Raw genomic sequence first — 25,547 nt, 5'->3', positions numbered from 1 at the left:
GGAGGTAGAATCATGTGGATCAGATGATGATGACTCTATGACAATTTGTGGTCAATCAGTCTATGAGTTGTGCGGACTAGGGTCTCAAAAGTTGTTAAGATATCACTAAGGCAAATCATGTCTTCTCCTGAAGTACACGATTTGCAGGTTGCAAGCTAGGCCCAGAGTCTCCTTCTAATAAAAGGGTTTGTTTGCTTAATTAGAAAACAGATATGAGCTTAAGTTGTTGCATTTCGCTTGTTTGCTATGCAATTATTAATTTCTTGTTGGCCCGAGTTTACAGAGCGGCCCGCAATGTTTTCAGAAATGCAGTGTTTTCAAATCTGCCTAAAGTGGTGATTTATCATTTCTACCCATCCTTTTTTGACTCAACGTCAATTTTTCCCTCTAACTTGATTGGATTTCATCCTTCTACTAGAAGTACATATTCTACTTGGCAGACGTAGTACGTATTTCTTTGCTCCAATGGAATTTGCCATCATTCCATTGATAATTTTAACAAATGATAAAGCCAAATGCATGTTCAATTTGAGGCGCAGATCATCCATGCTATTGGAAAAGCAATTCATCCATGAAATTGGGCAAACATGAATTTTGGCGAGGATGAAGGAAATTATCCATTTGCATGACCTTCTTTAGAATTTGGGAGAATATGAATTTCAGGTCAACACAACTGGCGGAGCACTAGACTCCGACACATCCACGGTATAATCTCAATTTGTTGCTCGTTTCAAAGAAATTTTGGGGAAAATTTTGAAATACTCAAGCTAATTCAGGTTACATCTCTATTTGTTTGATTAGTTCTTTTTATTGTTCACTTTAAGATTTTGTGTATATATTTTTATAAGTGTTATGTGTATGTGTTATTGGGCATAATTTCCATGATTTATTTTAATGTTTTTTTATTAGAAAAATAAAATATGTTCACAGTTTATATGCTCCCTCCGTCCCATAAAAATATAGATATTTGGGACGGCACGAGAATTAATGCATATTTAATAAAGTAAGAGAGATAAAAAGAAAAAGTAATTATAATTTTTGTTAGTGGAGAATGAAGTCCACATAGAAAGAAGTTATCAAAAATTGAAAGAAATATTTTTATGGGACATCCCAAAATAGAAAAAAGTCCTTATTTTTATGGACGGAGAAATTATTAGTTGGAATTGAAATTTTACATATTTTCACATGTCAAAAATGCATTAACAGGACACATCAAATTGGACCGCCAACTTGGTATACCATGACCACTAAATATTTTCTCAATCTATGGGGGTATTTGTATGTGAATTCTTAAACTTCAATCCAATTGTGATTCTGCATACCAACTTTAAAATCCACCTATAAATTACCATAAATCATAATTCAACAATTGAAATTATTTAATGTAGTATAATACGATGTTGTTTCGCTGTTTAAAACGTAACGTCATCTTAATTGACATTTGATAATGTTACATAAATAAATAATCAAACTACTTTGGTATCAAAATCTTGATTAGTTGCACTTTTCTATATTATCAAGACCTAGAACCGGTAATATTAATCTTTCTCGGCCATCACTAGAGTCACCTCCACCACCTAGATCGCCTCCGGGGCCCACTCCGATAATTTATCGAGAGATCCAAGTTTTCTTCCACCAAGTTTCCACCACCAAGTTTGGGGATCTACTCTCATGTGTGATGTGATGAAAATAAGACTGTTTTCTTCCCACTACAACACCATTCTGTGTCTCATAGCATCACATGAGTCGTCTGATTAAGCGATTAATGTTTGAAATAGTAGGTAGGAGCACACAACTCAATTTTCACAATCATGGTTTAACAAATATACCAAATTCGATTCTAATGAAATGTACGTCAACATAACAGAAAAGGTTCAACACAGGTTATATGTAAAGATACCGACAAATACAAGCGAAACCTGCAGCAAGTCTTTCACATAATGTATATGAGAAGGGATAGAACTACCAAGAACCCTCAGCGCCCAGGGTGGGATTTTTGAAAGCATTGAAATCCCAGAAGGTCTTCAATGAGTATGGCTCCGAAACTGTGAAGCCCTCCTCTGTGATCTTCGCAATCTGGAACCAAGATCCATTATTAGGAACAAAGTCTAGGCAATTTCTGAATGAGTCAATACTAATAGTAAGAACGTAGGAACCAATTTTTTTATGCCAAGTCACATCTATAAGTATGATGTTTGAGAGCATTGTTTTCAAGTTATCTAAAGTAATCATAACCCAAGAGATAATAGTTCTGTAATGTGTTTTAAAAGACCTAACTAAACAAGCTCTAACTGTTTTCTAATTGGTAGTTAAATCACTGGTGTTATTAGGCTATTAATATTCTGACCTCTGAGTTGGTATTTTGCCTAGTCAAACATATAGGGATTACTACTCTGGTTAAAACAATATAGTACTATGATACACACCATTCACCATTCACTATTACACCAAAAAGATTACATATATATGCACATGGTTGAACCAACAAACATAAGCATACATTTCTTCCCAACACTCGGAACATAGTAGCCAGCCGAAGGAAGAGGTCAACAGGTACCAATATTTAACAATGGATTTCCTAAACAAAAGGATTATACTGGAGACATGATGGTCCATGAAAACAAACTGAACTATTTGAGCTCTAGAGAACTACTCCCTAACCAGACCTGTCTGTTTCGGAGAGACAATGTCATTAAATTAATTTATATCCAATAAGATCCTAACCAAATACATATACAGAATAACCAAATTAAATTTCATGAAATATGAACCATACCTGAAGTTTGTTGACAGCTGACCTATCACGGTAAAGAAGCACGCGCATGCATTTCTCTAGTAATTTCACACCTTCTTCATACGTCAGGTTCTCATGCCACTCATCACGGAGAATTGGCCTGGCCAAGTGGTTCCCAAATCCAGTTGCAACATGGTCGTCCTCATAATGTACGCCAATCATGCTTACCTGAAATTATATAACGAGAAAGTAAAAGCCCCTAGCTAGGACTAAATTTCAGTAACATGAGACAGAAAACTTAAAAACAATACGTACTGTTCCAAGATACTTCTTTCCATTTTTTATACCACCAAGTACAAGTGAATTCCATAGCGGATTGAACTTATTACGGCGATTATACATCACCCTTGTGAGATAGTTGTGCACCTCTTTAGGACCAAGGGAGTTTCCATCATCCCACATGTTGTCAAACAAGCTACATTCACAAAGCAAGCAGAAAATTGAGTCATATACAAATATCCAGTTACCATAAAGTAACATGAGCAGTTCAAAGAGTATTCACAATCAAAGAGATGCCCTTACATCAGCTCATCAAGGTAGCGCATGATCTCCTGAAAATCACTGATTTCGCCACTAGCACCAATGACAGAATGTTTCCCCACTGCCTTTAGTCTCTCCACAGACTTGTAACGAAGGGTAGACCCATATGAACCTATTATAAAAGAGCACTATGAACATTTATGGTATGCTAAGAAGCAGCCAAAGCATCTACCTTACACTAGTCAGCCAAAACAACAAAATCAACCATAGAATTACACCAAATCATACTTTTTCAACAGCTAGCATCACTACAACAATGAGGAACGAGATCAAGTAGGGAACATATGCTAAGAAGCAGCAAAAGCATCTACCTTGCACTAGTCAACCAAAATAACAAAATCAACCATAGAATTACACCAAATCATACTTTTTCAACAGCTAGCATCACTACAAAAATGAGGAACGAGATCAAGTAGGGAACGTATGCTAAGAAGCAGCAAAAGCATCTACCTTGCACTAGTCAACCAAAATAACAAAATCAACCATAGAATTACACCAAATCATACTTTTTCAACAGCTAGCATCACTACAACAATTAGGAACAACATCGAGTAGGGAACGTATGCTAAGAAGCAGCCAAAGCATCTACCTTACACTAGTCAGCCAAAATAACAATATCAACCACAGAATCACAACCAAATCATACTTTTTCAACAGCTAGCATCACTACAACAATGAGGAACGAGATCAAGTAGGGAACGTATGCTAAGAAGCAGCAAAAGCATCTACCTTGCACTAGTCAACCAAAATAACAAAATCAACCATAGAATTACACCAAATCATACTTTTGCAACAGCTAGCATCACTACAACAATTAGGAACAAGATCAAGTAGGGAACATATGCTAAGAAGCAGCCAAAGCATCTACCTTACACTAGTCAGCCAAAATAACAATATCAACCACAGAATCACAACCAAATCATACTTTTTCAACAGCTAGCATCACTACAACAATGAGGAACGAGATCAAGTAGGGAACATATGCTAAGAAGCAGCAAAAGCATCTACCTTGCACTAGTCAACCAAAATAACAAAATCAACCATAGAATTGCACCAAATCATACTTTTTCAACAGCTAGCATCACTACAAAAATGAGGAACGAGATCAAGTAGGGAACGTATAGAAGCAGCCAAAGCATCTACCTTACACTAGTCAGCCAAAATAACAATATCAACCACAGAATCACAACCAAATCATACTTTTTCAACAGCTAGCATCACTACAACAATTAGGAATGAGATCAAGTAGGGAAATCCTCTAATGTTTTTGTTTGTTATACATAATAGTTTCGATCACTTTCAATGTTGTCAAATAGCGGCTATGGCGGGGATATGGCACTATAGCATATCAGTTTTTAATGAAAACGCCATCGCCACAACGATACATGGCATTTTTCTGTGGCGGCCGCCATGCCCGCCACGGTCGTGGCGCCATGGCGCCACCATATCCCGCAATGGCGGTATTTTAGGCCAATTTTGACTTTTTTGGTGCTAATTTTGACTTTTTAATGGGGCTTTTTACATTTTAATTGAATTTTGCATAGGCCCAAAACTAAACCAGCCCACCCCAACAATTCTAACCCATTTAATATTTAATTAAAATGAAAAACTAAACCCTAATTCAACCAACGGCTACTCCTTCCACAATCTGCCGCCCAACCACTCGCCGCCGCCGCCTCCAGCAGCCCATCACCCTACAGCCCCTCCTATTCACAATTTGTCATCTAAACCCCACTCATCCCCACTCAGCCACCGCCCAGCCACTTGCCCCCGCCGGCCCCGCCGCCGGCCCCTCCTATTCACAATCTACCTCCTAAACTCCACTCAAAGAAGAGGAAAGAATCTTCTACATCTAGTACAAGTTGTCTTAGAGTTTCTAAGAAAAAAGAACCTATCATACCTAGTAAAGGGAAAGGGAAAAGGAAAAGGCTTGAGCTTGAGGATGAAGATGAAATGGATGTCGATGATAGTGATGATGATGAACTAGAAGACTATGTTGAGCTTGATGATTGATGTCTATTGAGCTTATCATGGTTTTATGTTTTGTTGAACACTTGAACTAAAGACTTTAATTACTAGACTTTTATATAATTGCCTTCTATTTTATGCTTTATTACATATTTTTAGAGTTTTTAATGTTATATTTTTATTATTTTCTAATTTTTTGAATTATATATGAATATATAAATATTATTTAATATATTTAATTAATGACCGCCATATCCCTGTGGCATTTTTCGGGCGAACCGCCATGGACCGCCATACTGCTTTGACAACATTGATCACTTTCATGAGAACCAACCTCCCATATCACTATCTTCAGAGAATATACATTCTAGAAAACTAAAATTCCACATGTTAAAAGTAGTTATACATATTGCAGAACCAACCTCCCATATCAGCAGCAAAGAGAAGGCCATCCTTGTACTTAATCCCAATCACAGAGGTCCCTGTAACATATGGATACCTACACAAAAAAAATCCATCATTACATCCATTCATTCACACGAAAACATGTAACTGAGCAATAATGGCTCGAATCAAACTAACCCTACAAATTACACCAGAAATTGAAGAAAAAAATGGTTCGCTCCTCATGTTATCATATAGAGGATACTATAAAAATCAAAATCGGGACAGCTAAAACCCTATTTCCTAAGATAAAATAATAATCAGATCTTCGCAAGTAAATAATCATACAGAGTTCTTTGAGAATCGGCTTCCGAACCGAGCAAATTGTTCTTAGCTGGAGCTGAATCGGCCAACTGCAAGCATTTTACCCCAGAAGATTAGAAAAATAAAAAAATTGAAAGAACAAGAACGATAATAGCATCAGTTTTATGCAATCACACGAACATAAAAATGCAGATCAGTGTAAACTTACATTCATCATTGTAATTTATGTAGCAGTTTCTGAAACGTTGATGAGAAACGAAAAACAATTTCTTTCTGTAAATCAGATGAACTGTGTTTATTAGTCAGAACTAAGTTTTCCCTTTCCTCAAGAAATCAGTGGGCTTTTCCTCGGATGGGCTTTAAGATAATAAACATAAGGCGTAACATAATTTTCTATGCTTTTGGGCTTTCATTTGGTCCAATAAAAGGTCAATTTGATGGGATGGTTGTATATAATTAATTAATGCATATTATTCCCTCCTATCCACGATTTTTATATATTTTGGATGTGCCAATTTAAATGATTCATTCATTTTTTATCAAAAAATTACATATCTCATCTCTCTTATTCTTTCTGTTCCACGTAGGGATGTCAATTGGGCCAGCCCAGCAAATTTTGGGTTAATCGGGTGCGTGCACTACTAAAAAATCATCATTTTATCACACTTAAAAATGTCAGCATATATAATTTTTTGTTACATTTCATCTATAATCACAGTTGGTGCAAGTGCATTAACAAAAGATGTAATAAGAGATTAAGTGTAACGATAAAGCTTCTAATACTTCATCTGAAAACGTAATGTAAAACTACTTGCAGTGTCACTCGAGAGTGTGATAAGACGTAATCTGAGATTACACTATCTTACTACACGTGAAAATTTACAAAATACCACCTGTGAATAGTTCTAATTACATCCCCACCCCCTAATCGTATGTAATTTACATTTGTCACCTACAAATTTCCATAATTTACATATTGATCCGTCAAATATTAAAAAAATATAATTTCTATCCTTTAAAAGCTTAAAATTTACATTTTTTAATATGTAATTATTTTTGTTACTTCCAATTAGTACAAAATACATAATAAACTATTATTAATAATCCAACAAACTTTTATCAACAAATCATCTAAATAAAATATAAAATTCGAATATATAAAAATCCAAAGTATTTCAAAACTCTAAACATGCATTCCAACAATGTGAAATGTCAATTCATTTTCTTCTTAAACTATGTGACCATACTAGTACAAACTATAATTAAATCTGTGAGCCTCTTCTTCCTACTTGTCCAAAGAACAAGTTCCTCTGCAACGTGCCCTGAAAAAAAATTAAAAATTTTAAATTACTATCATGAGTTGAAAAGTTACATGTGTTCTATAAAATAAAACCTCAATTAAATAAACTTCCTAGAACAAATTTATTAACACTGAAAGAAACACTAAACAGAAAAGCCTTAGTTAATAGTGTTAAATATCTAAGGGCTTAACAATATAAAATATTGTAGTCACAAATAAAACTTATAAAATAAAAAGTAGGACGTAACATGAATCAGTAATACAAGTAACATAATTAAGAGCATAAACCAAGATTGATCATGTAATCATTATAATTAGTTAACTAATTAACAATAGATTACCTTGAATCCATATGCAAATCAACATATTGCCACTACTCAATAGGCGTCACCTACATATATAAGTTGAAAATATACTTAGAATCAAACTAAAATGCATTTGGTAATTATATAGTAGCAATAAATAATAGATAGAGAATACCAAGGAACATGGCCAAGCAACCGTATCACCAATTGTTTGGGAAAGCTCTTGAAAGTTGTCATAAGGCCTAATCAATTGTTCCTTCGGCTCAATCACAACTTTAACACTAATTTCACACCAATTCAATCCTAACATTTGTCCGCCAACCTTTTTATTTGGATCAATGCTCTGAATAAATCCTTTAGCAACGATTTTCTGTGTGAAAATACTTCTCAAGGAAACATATTTTCCAACCTCCAAGAAACAAAAATAGATAAATAAGCATTTTAAATCTCTCTATATATAGGACTATGATATATATATTTCAGAACTGTAAAAAAAATAATGATACCTCATAAGTTTGAGCCGTCGTAGAACGTAGTGAAAGAGATTCGGATGCTATCGCATTTGGCCTTGCGTCTGCTTGTGAAGCACGAGGTCTTTGTTGTGCTCCAAGCATTGCCTCTAGTCGTGCATTTTTTTCTCTGTACTCACTTAGTAAACGGTCTGATGTGTTTATAGGAGTCCCATTCCATACATCTGAGGGACACACTCCTTGGCCCATTATTCTTACCTGACCAGGTTTGTCCTTCCCTATAACTTGGGCAAATATATCATTTGGAGCAATTACATTTTCAGAATCTTCAGATAGTTGATCCCTACATTCTGCCATAGCTGTCTGTTTATATAACAAAAATTAATGTATAGATTAAAATTAGTACATACTAAATTTGATATAATGAACATATCAATAACACATACAATTTTACTCGAGACAACGTCACTTGAGTTTCCATTTGAAGAAACAAAGCACGAACGAAATAGTTGAGCACGAGTCGGGCATCGTCCTTGTTCCTTTGTCTATGAATATGTATATTATTAGGTTACTAATATATTGTAAAAAACAATGATAAAATTAAATATATAAGAAATAAAACATTACCAATTTGGCCTTAACTTGCGCAAATGACGTTTTTCTGTTCTTTGATTCATTACCTTTTTTGCTCGAGCAATTTTATTTCTTTTACTTGTATTCTTAAAGCAAGTAAAAAAGGATTAGTAAATTCACAGTTTAAATGAAATGATTATTATATATATGTATTAAATATACCTTTGCCTTATCTGTTCTCCAATAAGCAAGGAGATTGATCCATTGATCTTCAGAAACTCTATCATCTCGGTCATGTATTAAATGCTCAATAGATACGTCGGCCCAATATCGTGGTTTTAAATGATGCTTCCAAGTTCTCCATTTAAGTCCGATGGAGGCTAAGATCCACTTCTCGGCAATGATAGGCATCTCGAACCGCGACTGCATGACACAAAGTCAGCCAATGTTAAAAATATGTATATATAATTGACTAGCTAAATGATAATTAAATAACCTTAGCTTTCTTTAAATGTTATTACCTTTACAATATTGAGCATCTCATCTTTATTCTCCTTTGGCATTGCGTGCCAACTTTTAATATCTAATGGACATTGATGGCCATTTCTTGCAATCGTACCTAAGAAATGACAAAGCTTGCTTTTCTCACCACCTATAGGTTGACCAAACTCGTTATATTCAACTGACATGAGGGGTAAGTTCAAAGGACGACCCCATATATTTTTCATATAGGTAGGGCCTCTACTTTCCTTTTCAACAATGCTAGCTCCAAATGCACCGTCTTGAAGCATAAAAAAAAATAATAGGATTAGTCTAAGAATAAAAAAGCTTACATAACTAATCACAGTGGTTGATTGTCCATTACCTTCATCTTCCTCTTGTTCAATGTCAATACTCATATCCTCATGGTTTGAATGTGTGACTGTGTTTGACTCTTCTTGATGTATGTTTCTAGTATAAACTCTTCTGCCTAATGTAGTCCTAGTAGTAAAATCTGCATATCATTATAAAATATTATGTTCAAATAAGTAAAATTATTTCATGTACAAAAGTAAGTCCACAGATAAACTTAACACACAAAGAGGAGAGACGCGATAAATGCAAGCTCCTTTGGCAAAAAATAATGAAAATGAAGAAAATCATACAACCTACAGATCACCCTATCCATTTGACACAAGGCTAATAACCCGAGAAGCATCAACGATAAATTCAGTAATCAGACACTAAATGCCTATTTTATATCCTTACTGATAAATTACAATAGACAAAGGCAAAATCAGCAGTGGAAAAACAATGCACAAAAGGATCAAAGATAAATCTCCATGCTACATTTCACATTCAAAGTAAAAAAAAGACCAGGTTATGCACGCCAGTAATATAAAACTAGTAAATATATATATATAAATTATAACACATCTTAAACAAAACACCCACAACATGAATCCCTCTCTTTTTAACTAAACACATTCAAGAAACATGAACATCCAAAATACAAAACTCACCTATCTACAAACAGCAGTGTAATGTGTAAATAACCCAATTTGGAAAAGAATATCATACACCAAAAATCAAATAAAACCAACTGTTGAGCATGAGCATGTTCTATCCAATTGTCTTTTTTACCTTCAGGATTTGTCAATCTTTGATGTGATATATTTGGTTCGTCTTGTAAACGAACATTTTTTTTACATTGCCTTCGTCCTTTAGAAGCCATAACTGCATACATTAGAGTAATAAAATAAGTATAGACAACTTTTAGGATTGAACGATTAGAATACTGAAATGAAATGGAAGACTATAGTATGTCGCCTTATTTAGTCTCTACAAATTTCATATACGAATTGAACGATTCAAAAATTCAATTACACAACAAAATGTAGAAAATTAAAAAGAAGCATTATAACAATCTGTAAATAGGACAAGGAAGATAAAAATACCAGAATACTCCTCACCTTTGCTGAGTAATCTGAAGCTTCTTCTGTATTTTTTCCGTCAAGAAGGTGTAGAGACTCTTGTGAGAGAGATAGGGTTTAGTTCTAGTAGGCGTCATAAAATACTGATTAAGTACCGCCACTATTTCTAATTCCTATGAAATAAGTACTATTTTAGTGGGAAAATTGCCGCCTCTATTTTTAATTATTTATGCACTTTTTAAACTTTCTATTCTTTCAACAAATTAGTGCTTAAATGTAAGTATAATATTTGACGGATTGCCACTTTCTAATTCCCATGTAATATTTTAGTGGGAAAATTGCCGTCACTTTTAAAATTTTCTACTCTTTCAACGAATTGCCACTATTTCTAATTCATATCTAATATTTTAGTGGAAGTTTCATGCACTTTTTTAATTTTATATTCTTTCATCAAATTAGTGCTTCGATGTACTATTATAATAATTGACTAATGTACATATTATTATTGTCATTACTAATTTATAATTACATAAACTTTGATTCCGTCTTTGTCAATTATATTTTGAATAATTTGTTTAATTACTTTCTTCATTAAGTAAAGTTCATTAGCAATTTGAAATTTTCTTTTTAGAGTCATGTATAAGTATTTGCCTTTAACAACTTCCGTGAGTTAAAAATAGGAGCAAATCACCATTGTTGTACTTAATAGAAGTGAGTATAGGACTGTGAGTATAAGACTGTTGAACTGACATTTAACTATAGTGTGACATCAGTGCATGATATAAATGTGAAGAAAGGTCAATGTATTGTATGAGTATCTATCCTCACAGTTTTAATAAAATGTGACTACTTTAATGTAATAACAGGCCATTTTTGTAGTAGCACTCAATCGGGTTGTGATTTCTTTTGGGTTATAAAGGTTCAACCCTAACCCTAAAAGCTCAGGTTTTAATCGAGTTGCTGCCGATAAAATTAACATGCGATCAATCCAATAAATAATGGTGGAAATTAGTTATATTTATAAAATGTAAAACATTTAATTATGATAAATTTGATAATTAGAGATATATGCTTAAACTTAAACATAAATATGAATAAATATTAATATTTGGGATTTGTGCAAAATGAAGTATAAACATATTTTGAGAAAATTTAAAACATGTTTTAAGAAATTTATATATATTTATTTAGTGAATTTTAAGTTTCTAATTTAAAATTTTAATATATAATTTTTATATTTAATATAAAATTGAAATTTATTATTGTAGTTATCTATATTATAAAAATAATCAATGAAGTGACGAATTATGAGTCAAATAAATAGAACAAAGAAATTTTATCGGATTTTCGGGACAGCCCATCGGGTTTTCGGGGCCCTAATGAGTTGCGGGTTAATAGGGTGCCGGCTAAAAGTTTTCAACCCTAACCCTATAAATTTGGCAGGCTATTCGGGCCAGCCCACGGATTGCTGACTCGATTTATTTTAAACACGAGAATTACCCGCAAGTGTACGGGGCTATCGCAGTATAGGCAAGTCAAGAGTATCGTATCCACGAAGACAAATTGTGTAACTCAAGTACCACGAACCGATTTGTGACTACTATCTAGAAAATCCGGAAAGGTTGGTTTTGATTTTGAAAAACAATTAAACATAAACAAGACAAAAACACGCAACAAAAGACGGGTTTCAAGTAAGAGAACGAGGTAGAGTCTTGGATCCAACTACAACGAACACGATGTGAACAACTCAACAACTTCGATTACCCATTTGAAGTCTCTAGGATTACTAGGAAAGCCGCTAGTCTAGACTAAGCCCTCTCTCGAGTGCACTTAACCAGTTGATTAATCATTAATATTGAAGTCTCCTTCTAATACTTAACAATTAACTCCTTAAAACAAAAGGCTCAAGCCCTCACTCTAGAATTCTTTCTCTCGAATGCAAATTATCTAGGTGTTGTTCATTCTTTTATCAATCCTAATTAGGTATCTCTCGATTACTCAAAACTAGGTCAACAAACCCAATTGGTAGCTAAGCAATTGAATTGAAAAGGCACAAGAACGAAACAAAGAAATCACAAGAGCAAAGGTAATCAAAAGTCCATGAATTAATCACAAGCATTCATTGTAGTCTTCACCAAAACTCTACAAATGATTTAGCTACTCATATCCAAAGCAAATTCATAAGAGAAATCCATAGAAAGAGATTTGAACATAGTAAACTAATAAAGATACTCCCAAGGGTGAATTGAATGGGCAAATCGTCTTCGTCTTCAAACTTGTTAATGAATCGGATTCTTTGTCACTTCAATCTGCTCTCAAAAGGTGGAAACTGCTTCTGGGGCGTGTGGAAAGTATCCTGGAGTCGAACCCTAGGTCCTATTTATACCCGGGGTGAAAATAGAAGAAATTCAGCAGTTACGAGCAATTCGCCCGGCCGGGCGATTTTTGAGTAACAAAACGCCCGACCGGGCGTTCTTCTTATCACACGGCTTGGGCAAAACGCCCGGTCACAGAGGATACGCCCGGGTTGGGAGGCCAAACGCCCGGGCTGGAGTATAAACACGCCCGACCAGTTGTAGTAAAACGCCCGGCCTCCTGCTTTGGTACCAGTTTCGTCCGTTTCCACCTGTTGTGACTACAAAAACTCGACAAACTCATCAAAACACTAAAATAAGGGATCATAGATGAAAACTCAAGTAAAGTGCTACAAAATACTCAATTATGCACTTTCAAACATCCTATACACTTGCTAAACTACGAGTTTATCAATTGCGGGCTGCACTGACATCCCTAACTTCAAGTGATTGGATTCTTATTTTTGTTTGTCTTACTATGATTGATTTCTATTTTTAATAAAAAAAATATCTCAGATACTTTTTCTTACTTTATTATTTCTTTCTTTCTCCACTTTATTCTTTTTGTACTTAACACAATAAATATAATTTTCTTCAATCTTGTGCCAAAAATAAATTCACCACTTGTAGTTGGACGAAGAGAGTACTTTATTCTATCTTCACATTTATACGTTATTATCTCTCATACTTACTCTCTTTCCACCTAACTCTTTAAATATCATTTTATAAAAAAATCTGTGCCTGAAAAACATCACACTTATGGCAGGACGGACATACTTAGTTTTAATTATCGCTCTAAGAACATCAACAACGGTGCTCTATGCGAAGGTATGGCCTTTCCATCGGGACGACACGCCATCGGAACACTAAGCATTCCGATGGAACGGTCATTCCTTCTTTGAGAGCACCGCTCGATCTAGTGGAACGACGCGCAAGCCCACGTGGCACGCTGTGGACGGGGCGGTGATGCCAGCATGCCCCCTACGAGTGGCCATCGTTTGGACAGTTGGATTTTTTTTTTCAAATTCATAAAAAATATAAAAAAATTTAGTTTTCCAAATTATTACCATTTTTTTTAACCCCCATAAATTGTCCATGAATACTCAATTCATGACCTATTTTTTTCACACCAAAAAAACTATCTCTCACTCATTTTTTCTCAAAAATTTCCATTTGCATTCTCAATTCAAGTATATCTAGAGGATGGGGACGGGACGGACCAAACCAAGCGATCCCCCAAACCTCCACGGTTGTTTTATCAGGAATGTTGTTCGTCGCTATAACGACCGACACTTTTTGTATGACGCGGTCACCGCCACCGCCGCCGGACCAAACCAAGCGATCCCCCCAAACATCCATAATTGTTTTATTGCATTACTCATGTCTCGTTTGAACATGTTGCCACCGCCGCCGGAAGAGTAATTATTTTTAGCTATTATATTAAATTATTTAATTTTTATTGTGATTATTAATTTTTAGGATTTTACTTGTGTAATTTTTAACTTTTAGGATTTTGTAATGCTATTTTCAGGTTTTTTTAATAATTTTTTATTAATAATATGTTTTTATGCTAATTATACTTTTAAATTGATGTATTGAAATGGTAGACTTATAAATAGTTAAAAAAATGAATGAATTGTGGAGGTGTTGTCCTTATTTAAGGAAAAAAAAATATAAAATGAATAAAAGTGGTGTGGGGCACATGAATAGTGTATGACATTCCTTAATTAAGAAATGTCATTGATGATGCTATAAGAGCATCCACAATGGGGTGAACGATAGCCCGCCCGATGCATCGTCCGCCCCATCGTCCGCCACTGTAGCTCTGCGGATGTGATACGCTCGGATTTTGCACTGTTTTAAGGCCATTATTTGGTCCGTTTTTTATGTCAAAGTCACTCTACACGTCCATTATTTGCATATTTTGTCTATTTTGGTATTTTGACGTGTTTTGTGAGAAATGTGCATGATTGAGCCAAAAAAGGGAGCCAAAACGCCAAGTTTGGGAATCTGGAGTCAGACGGCGACCGGCGACCGCCGGCGCCCGGCGGACAGATCAATGCAGCGGTCCGCCTCGGAAAAATGTGCTTAGAAGAGAAGTCTCGCCTGGCGACAGCCGGAGGATGTGCGGCGGTCCGCCGCCGAGGAAACAGACTCTCTGGAATCCAACGCGGCGACCGCCGGCCAAGGTGCGGCGGCCCGCCGGAAAAAGGCGGCGAATCCGAGAAGCCCTAGATTTGCGCCCAGTTTTACCATATTTTGGAGATTTTTTCCTTCTACAACAAGGCATGGATTTTCCCTATAAATAAGGCCTCAAGCTTCATCAAAAAAGGAGAGAACTTCTACTTGCAAAATAATTCGTAGAGATCAAGACCTAGAGTACTTCATTGGTGCAAGGAGTTGGAGAAGGATTTCAAGAACATCAAGAACGACAAGGATTCAACCTACGGGTTTTATTTGCTTTAGTTTTATGTTGAAATTGTCTTCCCTTCAATCTATGTTTTTAGCTTATTCAATTATGTGCAACTAAATTCATAGGATTCTAGGGATGTGTTAGTAACGACTTTGGTTATACAAGTTCCGTTTTCTATTTAATATCCGTTTTGTTTTTACTTTGTTTCTTCCCTAAGTAGTTTTGATGTTGCATGATTGAGTGACACAATCGTGTATGATTTAATATAACTTGCTTCATAACTGTGATAGAGTTCTAGCGAGTTAGATCCACTTAGTAGACACTACAATTAGCTTCCTTTAAAACGGCACTGTTAATTGAGAGTGAGGACTTTTTAAGGGTCATAGGAGCTTTTTGGAGTTACGTGTTAGGATCGACAACCCCAATCTTGTAATCAACGTTTGTTTCGCATGAGCATAACCTAGGTGACTCGTTCTATGAAAGTAATAACTGTGCTAGGGGTGCTAGGGTATTGTAGTTGGAATGTTGTATAACCATAACTGTGAACACACATCCCTGGGATTCCCTTATCTCTATTGTCTTTCTCTTGATTTATCTGCTCTTAGTTGATCTATGCTTTCTATTGTTTTCCGTTTTTCAAAAGTTTTCAAAACCAAAATGTTTTTCCAAATAGTGATTGAGTCTCAGTAGAGGATAGACACTTTGTGTTAGTCTTCCCCGTGTTCGATATCCGGTACTAACCTTTAGCTATACTATATATACTCTGTATACTTGCAGGTTTATTTAGTGCTAATAAAAAGTGCATCAGGATGATGGCTTCTCCTTCCTCCGCGGACGATGGCCTCAGATTACGCATCGTCCGGCCTATCGTCCGCCCCATTGTGGGGGGTGTGGATGATGCAACGCGTTTTCATTACTATTATTTATTTCTTCTATATACATATCTCCACTTTTCACATCAATTTAACACCTTTCACACTGCACTCTCTTCCCCCATCTCAATTTCTCTCTAGAATGAATCCCAGCAATTTCCCAAATCCGAATAGTTTCGACGGATTTCCAATGATCGGTCGCGGCGGTGGTGCCCAGTGGCCGGGTACAGAACCTGACGAATAACGGTTGTTCGATACACCGGGTTCCGGCGAGTCCAACTGGGATCTGAACACCTAGTACGATTCGAAATTCACCACGGATTCCTACTGGCTCTCCGACATGGAGCCGAGCCCCGCCCCCGCCCCCAAGGAAAGGAAGAAAAGAATGAAGTACAGAGCCAAGAAGTTGCCGCCTCCGGAGACCAACGAAGAATTAGCCCCAGGGAGGACAAACTACAGCATCGAGAAGACCATGCTTCTGATGAAGTGTTGGGTTGATATTTCGGAGGACCCGTGTTCGCCAACAACCAAAGACAAATTGCATCCTGGGAACGCATCGCTACGCGCTACAACGCAAACAAGTCAGCGCAGGAGAGAGCAGCTCTAAAAGCACTGGGATCCCAGGTGAAGAAGCAACTCAACTAGTTCTCAGCCGAGTACCTGAAGTGCTAGAGGAAGCAGGGTAGCAGCGAGAGTATGTCTGATTTACGCGATAAAGCGTTGGCGTCGTACATGTCATGTTTTTTTTTTTTCAATTTTTTTTTCTATTTAAACACCCAATTCTCATACCATTTTCCATCTTCCAATTTCTCATCTCTCACTTTCCAACTTTCTCACTAAAAAAAAAATCCCGACGGCGACGAATGGAGTACATCGGAAGGCATTACTCGGGCTTTATTCGATTGCGTTAATGATGTTGCGGCGGAATGCTTGACAGAAATGGAGTGCGAGCGTGAAGCGACGGAACAGGCGGCGGCGGCGCAGATCCCTTGGCCGATTCGACGTCGGACGTTTGTCCCCCGCAAGCACGACGTAGCTCACCAACGTCTGTTCGCAGACTATTTTGCCGATCAACCACGGTGGGGCCCGACAGTTTTCACCGCCATTTTAGTATGCAGCAAGATCTTTTTCTCCGCATTATCTAGACGTTGGGGGACATGATGTATATTTCCAGTATCGGGAAGACGACATCGGCAGACCCGGACTTACGCCGTTGCAGAAGTGCACGGTTGCGATCCGTCAGTTGGCCTATGGCACCACGGCGGATATGTTCGACGAGTAACTTCTCGTTGGGGAGACAACTGGTCGCGATTGCCTGAAGAATTTTTGTAGGGGAATTGTGGAGGCTTATAGCAGCACATATTTATGAAGGCCGACTGCTGAGGATTGCCAGAGCTTAATGAGGATGCACGAGAAGGTGTACGGCTTCCCTGGAATGCTAGGGAGCAACGACTGTATGCACTGGCAGTGGAAGAATTGTCCGACGGCGTGGAGAGGCCAATTTACCAGTGGGTACAAGGGCAACCACCCGACGATGATCCTCGAAGCCGTCGCTGACCATCGGCTCTGGATCTGGCATGCATACTTCGGTGTAGCGGGGTCGAACAACGACATCAACGTCCTCAACTCGTCCAACCTCTTCGCCGATCAATGCAGGGGTCGCGGCCCGGCCATCGAGTTCACTGCCAACAGACGCCAATATCATATGGGGTACTATTTGGCCGATGGCATATATCCAAGGTGGCCTGTTTTTTTGAAGACGATCAGCTTCCTAATGGGTGAAAGGAGAGTGTTATTTGCGGCAAAGCAGGAGGTTGTGTGGAAGGATGTGGAGCGGGCTTTTAGTGTGCTCCAATCGGGGTGGGAAATAGTGAAAGGTACGACGCATTTGTGGTTCAAGGAAGTCATCGCCGATGTCATGTATGCGTGCATCATCTTGCATAACATGATAGTCTAACAAGAAGCTGGACGTGTCACCGATTGGGCCGATGATGAAGGTGGATCTAGCTCCAGCACGACGACCCCGCCTCACGTTCGAGGATTACCGATGGGCTTCAGTGAGGTTCTAACTAGACAGACCTCAATGCGCAGCCAACAAGACCATGCTCAGGTCATGAACGACATGATTGAAGAAGTTTGGAAGCGTAATGACCATTGAGAATTGTAGTTTTTTTTTATTTCGTACTGTAATTTGAACTTTCAATGAAATGAAGTTGTTTTTTCCAATTTTTGTAGTGTTTAAATATTCAAATAATAAATAAAATGCTTAGGACGGACTATAGGGCGGCGGGCTATGGTCCGCCCTATTGCAGGTGGAATAGTAGGAGGATAGAATGATGATGTGGTGAAGCATAGAGCGGGGTTTAGAGCAAACTTTATTCCGTCTCATTATGGATGTCCTTAGTGGATAATGGATCTATATTATTAAATTGATATAACTTTTCAAATATTTTATTAAATAGAAATAGTCTATATTATGAAATAGTCTAAAATGAAAGAAGCGATATGCTGTTATGGAAATGCGAGTATTATTTTTTATACATGTCACGTGACTTTAGTGAGATAAAATTCTCTATTCTAGGTATACCACCTGATATGGTGGGTCCTACTTATAATATATTGTATAAGGAAAAAGATAAATTAATAAAAATTGTATATACAAAATACTCTTTAATTTAGTTCTATTTTTAGGATATAATTTTATGACTAATTCATCCTTATTTAATATTGACAGCACTGATTTAGATTATGAATTATTTATCGTAATACTCCACGAATTAACTCACTAGATAATTGAAGTACTATATTTAATTATAAAATAATTGCTAGTACTATATAATTTAATAAAGTAACATATATCTTTTAAAAGAAAATTATGTTTGATCATTTTATACTTTAATATTTAGTTTTTTTGTCATTTGTATTATTTTTTCTTGTTTGATCTTTTCTTGTTAATTATTTATTTTAAATTATCATGCGATATAAATCATCAATGTTGTGACAACAAAATAATTTAATATATGAAAAAATAAATTAAAATAATTAAGAATTTATAAATTGATATGTGGAATACATGAGAAAATATTATAACCATAATGATTTAACATTTCTTGCACTATCTTTTTATTTTTTTGCTATTTTCTTTTAATACTATTTTTCCTTAGCCGGTTTCCTTTTTCATTATACCCAAAAGCATATGTATGAATACTTGTTATTTTAATTTACTTTTAGTGATGGGTATTTTTATATTAAGAAAATATTAATCATTATTTCTTTCTTCATACATGCAGGGTGTTTATAGTAGAAATTAAGTACATGTAGTTGCATTTATATTTATAATTTTAGAATTATTCAATCATGAAATAGTTCAATGCAAATCATTTTAATTTACTTATTTTTTAATATTATATCAATTTTAATTTCATTCATAATTTTTTAATTCTAAATATAGAGAATAAAATGAAATTGACTTAATGATAATTAATTTGTTGAATGACTATACTCATGAATTAAGTACATATTCTAATCATTTTTATAGATTCCAATGTTTACTTTAGTCATTTTATAATTTACAATTTTTCGATGCGGATGACTAATATCGCTTTAATGTATTTTTTTAGTAGTACGTATCGAATTTATTTGTGTTTCATGGTTTTTAAATAATGTAGGGTAACGAGAAAATTGATCTAATAATTACCGATTAGTTGGGTGACAATAAAAAATTAAATATATAATAAATATAGTCACTTTTTAGAATTATTTAATAACAATAAATTAGTACGTGAATGACTATTAATTTTGTTTCATATTTTTTCAGTCAAGAAGAGTACATAAGTAAATTGACTTAATTGTCATTAATTAGTTGGATGATAGTACTAAACAATTAAATATATATATACTGCGGTTATTTTCATAATTTATAATTTAAGAATCATTCGATTTGAATGATTTTATCATTATTTTTTTTTGTTACTATTACTTATCAAAATTCTCTTTATTTCATGATTTTTAGGTCAAGATGTAGAGTATAATCGTATATATGCAAAGATATCGACGCAATGATCGTCAATTAATTGGATGATAGTACTAAAACAAACTATATACATGTAGTCATTTTTATAATTTATATTTATTACGATGATTTAATACTAAGGTTGTTGAATGTGAGTAATTGTTATCATTTAATCAATTTTCTAGTACACAAAAAATCAACGTACTCATCATCAATTAGTTGGATGAGAGTATTAAGAAACTAAGTATATATGTTATATATATTGTCATTTTTATAACTAAAATTTTTAAAATTGTTGAACATGAATGATTATTGTTATTACTTTAATTTATTTTTATTATTTTGTAACAAATTTATTTTTATTTTATGGTTTTAAGTCAAGATATTGAATACACAAAAAATTTGATTCAATGATCATCATTTAGTTTGATGATAATACTAAGAAATTAAGTAAATATACATATGGTTGTTGGGGAGTGTTAGGGTGCCACCACCTCTTAAAATAACAACATACCACCATTCCTAGCCAATCATTTGTACACGTGGACGAATAATAAGCTGCCACATGGCAAAAAAAATCTGAAAAAGACGGTCAGCAATATGTTGTACACTATACATCAATTTTTCTTGGCCAGCAATATCCAACACGCTATACAACAATCTATAGATTGTTGTGTAGCGTTTATAATATTGTTGTATAAGTGGTGTCACGGTGTCACTTTAAGGGGAGTTGTCATTTTAACATAAATCTATGGTTATTTTATAATTTACAATTTTAAAATTTACTAATAAGAGTATTAAAATAGTTGGCTACACATGACCGTTATCTATTTTAATTTAATTTTTACTACTTTATATTAATTTCATAATTTTTGAGTTCAAGATATATAATACTCAACAAAATAGCGTTAATTGATTTTTAATTAGTTGAATGGCAATACTAATTAATTAAGTGTATTTACATATAGTTTAGGTCATTTTTATTACACAATTAAATAATTTATTTTGAATAACTTTAACGTTTTAGTTTATTTTTATTACTGGTTAATTGAAATAATAATTTTCAATTAGTTGAATGGTGATACTAAAAATTAAAATAATAATATTTAATTAGTTGGATGACAATATTAAAAATTTAAATTCATCATATGATCTTTTTTAAATGACTACTAACATTTTATATGTAAATTTATTCATTAAATTTTATTGGATAAGGTATTTGAGTGTTGGAAAATAGAAGAAATTTAATATTCTTCAATACGTACCCAATATTTTCAAAAATGTTCGGTGAAGAATGTGATGAATTTATCTTTTTAATTTTGATTTAGCTATAATTATGTAGCTTTATGACATTCTTTCCTAAATGTGCAGCTATTGAACTTAGAAACTTAATCTTTCCTAAATAGTTATAAAAGGGTAAATATGTAATGTATAAATTATTATGAATATAAAATACCTAAAATATCCAGTTTTGTATACACAATTTTTGTTAATTTATCACTACCCTTGTTATAATATATTGACAAATGAAATCTACATGACTCCACTTTCAGCTGGAAATTACACCTCCACACATCCTACCAGACAAAATTTTACTTCAGCTGGAAATTACACCTCCACACATCCTACCAGACAAAATTTTACTTAAGCTGGAAATTACACCTCCACACATCCTACCAGACAAAATTTTTTAAATGGAAATTATGAATATCACGTTACTAGGCATAACCATATTATACACTCATACATAATATATATATACGCATTAAATGGTACTCTCCCCGTTTCTTCATAGTTAAGTCATTTTTTTATTTCACGAAATTTATTTATAGTTGAGTCATTTCTATACATGATAACCTTTTTCTCTTTCTTACTTTACTCTCTCTTACTTTATTCTCTCTACTTTATTCACTTTATACTTTATTCTCTGTACCTTTTCCTCTCTTTTACTTTTTTATCTATTTATTTAACACACCCAATATTTTTTACTAAAACTCCGTACCGACAAGTTTCGCATCAACTTGGCGAAACGGAGGGAGTATGACTTAAATCTCCCATTATATTTCCATAAACTGAAAAAATTATTTTGCAATTGTAAAATATGAAACTAATTCATTATATAATTAATATAAGTAATCACGTTTCACATAAATATTGATAGCATTGAACACGATAAATATGATTACATAGATTAAGTATTTTTATTTACTTGTATATTTTAATTACTACTCAATCCGTCCTGTAAGAATAATTTTACGATTGTAAACTATGAAACTATCATTGATTTCAGCTGTTGAAATGGAGTTAGTGTTGAGTGAATCCATTCCCTTCTAAATGAGGGGCCCCCTTGTAATATTAAATCACATTAACAACCTACCATATTAATAACTGACCAATTATTTTCGGCTAGCGTGACCACATTACTTAACATTAAGGTTCAATCCCTCTCAAGTTCGTATAACCTTGTCCGTGCCATTATTATTAGTCTGGATTCTTGACAGTTCCATTTACATTGGTCATATGGATATATACGTGGGATCTATTTTACTGCAAAGGACTCCCCGATCTCATAAAAATATAGACATTTGGTATTATTTGTAAGGTAAGAGAAATATAATAGGATTGTTAATGAAGAATGAGGTCTGTCTTGTAGAAAGAGAAAATTACCAAAAAAGAAAAGGATATTTTTGTGGAACAGTCCAAAATTGAAAATGTCCTTATATATTTGGGACGGGGAGAGTATTAAATATTTTAAACCTAAATAATATGTTTATAACTATTTCAATATATATATATAGGATTGTGTTAAAATGACAACATCTCTTAAAGTAACACCATACCACCATTCCTAGCCAATCATTTGTACACATGGACGAATAATAAGCTGCCATGTGGCAATCATAAAAATTGCTCAAGGGTAAATTTTCGCGGACTGCAATATTCAATACACTAGACTGCAATTTGTTCCGACTGCAATATCCAATACGCTGGACTGCAATCTATAGATTGCAGTCTAGTGTATTGGATATTGCAGTCTAGCGTTTATAATATTGCAGTCTAGCGTGGTGTCACAGTGTCATTTTAAGAGTGTTGTCATTTTAACGCACCCCAATATATATATATATATATATATATATATATATAATGTGATTTATAACAATGGCAAATGTACCGATTATTGAAATATTGTAGCCTTAGCAAGCAAATTCTTTATTACAATAAACCAAATTTAGAAAAGTAAATTAACAATAACTATAGCAAAGGTTAAAAAAAGCAAATAATGGTCTTCTTCAAATCGAGTCGAGGTATACATCTTCCTGCAAGACCAGATACGGATTGACATTACATCTCTGAAAATGAAACAACTTTCATCCTATCGAGTAGAAGCACCTCTAACTCGTAGGCATCGGCGAACTTGACGTCTAGTCGAGAATTGAGAAATGCAAAGCCACTAAATTTATTTATCACATGATTTGTCATTTATATTATTTGTTCATGATTTATATTCATGAAAATAATAAATACTATTAGAACAAATAAGTACTACATTGTAGTCTATAGACTCATGGTTATAGAATATCTTTCAATTGGTACCTTGTAATTAATTTTTTTTTTCTATATTGGTTTAATTTCAAGCTTATTTAATTTTATATTTATAATTATTCAACATATGGTTAGTATATACTTCCTCCGTTCCATAGTAATGGAGGAGTTTCTTTTCGGCACGGAGATTAAGAAAAATGTGTTAGGTGAGTTAAGAGCATCTCCAATGGTACTTCGGCCAGAAATCGGCCAGTAGTTTCTCCCTCTCCCACGTCAGCAGCACTAAAAATCCACCTGCCACATCAGATTTAGGCCAGCCATAGGCCAGCCGCAATAAAATAATTCAAAAAATACTACATTTGCGGAATTAAAATTACGATTAAATTACGGAATTAAATTTACGAGACATATACAGGAAAATTCATTAATTGCATTTAAAAAAGGTACATAGATAAAAAAAAAAATTACATTTAAAAAGGTACATAATAAAGAAAAAAAACTATCGCCGTGCAATCCTCCGTGCCCACAACTCTTCAATTATATCCTTTTGGAGTTGAATATGAGCATCCATTTGGCGCATGTTGGCAAATTCCTTGAGGCGGTCGGCTTCATCGAGAGGTACCCCACGTCGTACACTAGGGGTGGCCGTTCCGTGGCTTGGACCGACTTCATCATCATTGGCCCAACTAGTCAGTTATACGCCTTCGTCTTCGACGATCATGTTGTGCAGGATAATGCAGGCGTACATTATCTGGGAAACGCATCCGACATCCCACAAACGCGTTGGACCCTTAATTGCCGCCCATCGAGACTGGAGCACACCAAATGCGCGCTCCACGTCCTTGCGCGCCGACTCCTATCGTTCCGCAAAGTAGGCCTTCCTTTCATCACTTGTTTGCCTGATCGTCTTCACAAAGACCGGCCACCGAGGGTATATCCCATCCGCCAAGTAGTAGCCCATATTATGCCGGTTGCCGTTGGCCACAAATGAGACGGCTGGACCGACGCCCTGGCACTTCTCGTTGAAGAGGGGAGACGAGTTCAGGACGTTGAGGTCGTTGTTCGACCTGGCTACCCCAAAATACGCATGCCAGATCCACAGCCGGTAATCAGCTACGGCCTCGAGGATTATCGTGGGATTCTTTGACTTGTAGCCGGTCGTGTAGGCCCCCTTCCAGCCAGTCGGACAGTTCTTCCACTCCCAATGCATACAATCTATGCTGCCTAACATCCCGGGGAACCCATGCTTGCATCTGCATCAAATTCTAACAATCTTCGGGAGTAGGGCTTCGAAGGTACTGATCACCGAAAACGTTTATCACGCCCCCACAGAAATCCTTTAGACATTCAAGGGCCGTCGACTCACCGATGTGGAGGTACTCATCCCACATGTCTGCCGCGCCTCCGTAGGCCAACTGCCTGATTGCCGCCGTGCACTTTTGAATAGGGGTGTGGTCGGGTCTGCCAGCCGCATCGTGCCTAAAGCGGAAACACAGATATCGACGCTCTAATGCGCCAACGATGCGCATAAACAACTCCCTGCGCATTCTAAAACGCCGCCGGAACATGTTGGCAGGAAACCGCGGGTTCTCTGAAAAGTAGTCATCGTACAGCCGCTAATGTGCAGCGGCGTGATCCCGATCAATCACTGCTCGGTGGTGGATAACCCGTGGAAGGCGAGGTATCGCCTGCTGTTCCACCATACGCATGTACCGCTCCATCTCGCGGTTCATGTAGGCATTCATAGCCTCATTCATCCTCCGTTCGTACTCCTCAGCATCC

General features: G+C 35.4%; 2 protein-coding genes across 3 annotated transcripts; both read right to left on the bottom strand.

Annotated features, from left to right (window-relative positions):
* Positions 1 to 1,782: 1,782 nt before the first annotated feature.
* Positions 1,783 to 6,361, bottom strand: LOC125192326 (proteasome subunit beta type-4-like). The gene is made up of 7 exons (XM_048089868.2): positions 6,219 to 6,361; positions 6,035 to 6,099; positions 5,725 to 5,801; positions 3,317 to 3,446; positions 3,050 to 3,209; positions 2,777 to 2,962; positions 1,783 to 2,076 (listed from the first exon to the last, which is right to left on the bottom strand). The coding sequence occupies exons 1-7, from the start codon at positions 6,225 to 6,227 to the stop codon at positions 1,963 to 1,965; spliced, it is 741 nt and encodes a 246-aa protein (XP_047945825.1). The 5' UTR covers positions 6,228 to 6,361; the 3' UTR covers positions 1,783 to 1,962.
* A 781-nt stretch (positions 6,362 to 7,142) lies between these two features.
* Positions 7,143 to 10,714, bottom strand: LOC125193392 (uncharacterized). Of its 2 annotated transcripts, XM_048091173.2 has the most exons (11): positions 10,611 to 10,714; positions 10,282 to 10,374; positions 9,524 to 9,652; positions 9,180 to 9,439; positions 8,881 to 9,081; positions 8,766 to 8,804; positions 8,532 to 8,630; positions 8,122 to 8,448; positions 7,791 to 8,024; positions 7,652 to 7,701; positions 7,143 to 7,332 (listed from the first exon to the last, which is right to left on the bottom strand). In XM_048091173.2, the coding sequence occupies exons 2-10, from the start codon at positions 10,370 to 10,372 to the stop codon at positions 7,684 to 7,686; spliced, it is 1,398 nt and encodes a 465-aa protein (XP_047947130.1). In that variant the 5' UTR covers positions 10,373 to 10,374; positions 10,611 to 10,714; the 3' UTR covers positions 7,143 to 7,332; positions 7,652 to 7,683. The 2 variants fall into 2 exon arrangements, with proteins under 2 accessions (XP_047947130.1, XP_047947132.1); XM_048091175.2 differs by lacking the exon at positions 8,766 to 8,804.
* Positions 10,715 to 25,547: the final 14,833 nt, after the last annotated feature.

The sequence above is a fragment of the Salvia hispanica genome, chromosome 4, assembly GCF_029641045.1.
Source record: "Salvia hispanica isolate PSC_SH4W2 chromosome 4, Shi_PSC_v1, whole genome shotgun sequence".
Classification (NCBI taxonomy): Eukaryota; Viridiplantae; Streptophyta; class Magnoliopsida; order Lamiales; family Lamiaceae; genus Salvia; species Salvia hispanica.
This window is presented reverse-complemented; position numbering and strand designations above follow the sequence as displayed.